At 31.3% G+C, this 3,611-nt stretch overlaps 1 protein-coding gene across 1 annotated transcript; it reads left to right on the plus strand.

Annotated features, from left to right (window-relative positions):
- Positions 1-2,625: 2,625 nt before the first annotated feature.
- On the plus strand, positions 2,626-3,368 carry LOC9317736. The gene has a single exon (XM_002879766.2). It carries the CDS (start codon positions 2,857-2,859, stop codon positions 3,118-3,120), a length of 264 nt encoding a protein of 87 aa, XP_002879812.2. The 5' UTR covers positions 2,626-2,856; the 3' UTR covers positions 3,121-3,368.
- Positions 3,369-3,611: the final 243 nt, after the last annotated feature.

Here is a 3,611-nt window from a genome sequence, read left to right on the forward strand (position 1 = left end):
GGAACGGGTAATATTCAGAGTCTATCATAATATATTAATTGGATGTTCGCATTTGTTTCGGTTAATAACCTAGCAAGTTTTCCATATATAGTACACTCGCGATGGCTTTTGTTTGGGCTGCAAGGAATGCAAGATATTCATTGTCGGATGATTGAGTGGGTCATAGAAAGGTCTACACAAATGTTTGATTAGTTTGGTGTTCTTATGAGTTACAATTAATGGGTAAATCATTTGTACTAGACACGTTTGATCATTTGTAATAATTCTATCGTATTTTAAAATCACTAAACTATTTTTAAACTTTATAATTTGAATTTTTTTTTCGAAAAATCATTTTGGCCGCGTAAGGCGCGGGTAACTACCCTAGTTCACTACTATAAAAAAAATGGTACAAACAGAATAATAATTAATAGTAATCTCTCTAAGCATATGATGGCGTGTTTAATTAATTGGAACTAAATTAATCAGGATACATGATCGTTTTTTATGTCAAACGCAATTTGATTTTAGAACAACATTGTAACTAGACTTATACGCAACAGTCGGCTATAAATGTACTAACGAGAAATTTTTATAATTTGCATGAAAGAACCAGTCCATAAACGTAAATCTTAGTAGTATTATTTGCTTAAAAAAGAGAAACTGAAATATTTTCTTAAAAATATTCTTGCTTAATTTCCCGTTCATGAAGTTGGGCTCTAAGCCCAATAATATTGGTCTTCCACTACCACTTTTGTTTGTCTCTTAATATCATTTACTTTTTCCTTTTTAATTACACAAAAAAAAAAACAATTTAACTTCATATTTGCTCTAGATTCTAATTTATTGAGTTGAATTTGAAGTTTGGTTGGTTCTATTTTTTCCACTTCAGTTTGGTTTAATCGCTCCTGTTTTTGGGTTCAATTCACATCCGAAACTTTTTTATTTATATTTGATCAGTTGAAAATAGGATCATTAACAAAAACGGTAAGCTGGTTAATGATGACTTCTTCATTCCAAAAATTAGTCGGACTTCAGCATAAAATACCACTCGTTAACTCAAAGAGAAAGGAAAAGAAAACAAACTTACCAGAAAAGAGAAAAATACGGGAGAGAAAACCCAATAAAGACGAACGAGAAGAGAAAGAAACATCAAAGTCAGGCAAAAATAGGAGCACTAAAATAGCCAAACCATATTACTACACTTGCATGTGATTTCACATCCTTTCCTTCATCTTCCTCTTCTCCATCCTTTTTCTTTTTTTTTTGTTATTTCTTATAGTAATAAAATATTCACCGCAGTAAAGTAAAATAGATAGAGAGATAAGAGATTCAGAGAAACATTATAAATTCGTTACAAAGATAAATAATTTATATACTACATAGCAACACATAAATACAGTTACTATAAATTGATATAAAAGTATTCCTTTGTTGTTGGTGCAATTATTAATTGATCTGAGCAAAGTAATTAACAGTTACTGGTGCAGAGAGAGACTGAGATTTGCTTTGATGCATTAAAATCTCCTCTTTCACTCTTCTCTACTCTCCCCACTATCTGACTTTTCCTTCCATCTTTACACTTCAATTTTATTTTCATTTTTTCTTTTGTTTTATTATATTATTGGAATAGGAGAATCCCAAAAATACTGATCCGATCTACTTTTTAATTTTCAATATTATCACAAAACTAGAAATTTTAGCACTCAAATTTGTGTACACTGTTAGCCAAGAGCGTGGATCCATCGCAACGGATCATTTGAAATATATCGGTTTTTATATGATCAATGGCCGATTACTTTTAATATGTAGCAGCTCAAAGTTTACGTTTTTTTTATTTCTCTATTATAAGAAAGAAATATCTATCGCATAAAGTATTTGTTTGTTGAGTTTTTAGGAAAGTAATCAAATATACTAAACCATTTTTTTTGTTGGACTACACAATTATTATGATTTTCAGTTCAAAGAAGATTTTAGATTTCAGGTTCATAAATGATTTATGATTTCTTTTAGGTTTTTAATTTTTTTTTGTGTAGACTAATACTTTTATGTAAACGAAAACGGGATAAATCCTTATTTTTTTGTCGTCAAAACGGGATAAATCCTAAACAAAACATTGATATCACAAATTAAATTATCATTATTTTTGGATCATCAATACTGGAAGCTATTTTATAATTTTATAAGAAAAGAAGAAAAAAAGACTCTATAAACAAAATTTGAGCAACAAATATAAGGGTTTGTTAAACCAGCTAGTTCCATTGTATATCGGGTGCATGAGTATCATAATACCGTTGCTCTCTTCGATTCTCGGTAGATATAAGTTGGATTAGGTAATTTCTAACAACATCTCGTTAAAATCTCGTAATTAGTTTGGATTCCCCTCTCTATATATGATTAATTGAGTTGTTTAATTTTAAGCCAAATCCTTCGCAATATAAAAACAAAATGTTAATAGTGGGAGGACAATCGATGCCGCAACAAGGCCCCGGGCAATACCGACTGGCGACTGCCACAACTCTCTGCATCCTCTTCTAATTTTATATTTATCACAAAAACCGACAAATGAATACAAAAATAAATAAATATTTAACCAAAACTATTTATCTTTTCATATTATTATTTTTTCTTTTCTAAATCGATATATGTTTCTGAAAAATCCATTATAAATACAGACCCTAACTCTCTTTTCCGTTGCTGACTCAAATCTCCAAACTCCGAGAAAATCTCCAAATTCCTAAGTTTGTTTTTTTTATATCTATTCCTCACAAATTCGTCAATTTCCAACGAACCCACAAGATAAAATATTTATCCTTTTTTCCTCGTTGGGATCGATCACACACACACAACATCTGAAATCTGAGATCTTTAACATCAATGGCGTCGTCTTCAAGCCTGACTCGATCGGGAAGCGTTCACCTAGATGAGAAGTGGAAACTGTCGAAGAAAGACGGCGGCGCGTCGAGAATCACGCGCTCTTCATCGACCTCATCTTCTTCCTTCAACGGCAAGAAACAGGGGAGATGTGCTTTTACGAGAAAGTGTGCAAGATTGGTTAAAGAACAGAGAGCTCGTTTCTATATCATGCGTAGATGCGTTATCATGCTTATTTGCTGGAGAGATAATTACTCTGATTCTTAAAAAAAACAAAATACTAAATCTCTCTCTCTTTCTGAAACCGAAGTAGATAGATATAATACATGTACATAAGGGTTCTGTTTTCTTTTGTTGTGTACTTCTTTAGATGAATTTTAGATTTTGTTTACCATTCTGGTTAGAGAAGCTTTGTTTAAGATCAGTTTCAGCGTGAAGGAAAAAAAAATAAGAACAGACAAATTGTAAAATAAGTTAATAAGTATAAAATAGTGAATTAGATTCGTCTTTCGACTTTTTGTGACGATTTTGTTTTTGTTTGTTGCTCTTTTTCCGTTTGTTTTTTTGCATCTTTTTTTCTTCTTCTTGTTCATTAATGATATTTCTCTGAAGATGACGACTATGATTATGAATGTGGCTTTTTCTCTCTAGAGTCTATAGAGGTGGGAGAGAGAGAGAGAAAAAGATTCCATTGGAACTGTTACGATTAAGCTATGTGTAGATCTTGTGTGCTTAGTCTGACAAAGTTATTAGTTTTT

This window comes from Arabidopsis lyrata, assembly GCF_000004255.2.
Source record: "Arabidopsis lyrata subsp. lyrata unplaced genomic scaffold ARALYscaffold_4, whole genome shotgun sequence".
Taxonomy (NCBI): domain Eukaryota; kingdom Viridiplantae; phylum Streptophyta; class Magnoliopsida; order Brassicales; family Brassicaceae; genus Arabidopsis; species Arabidopsis lyrata.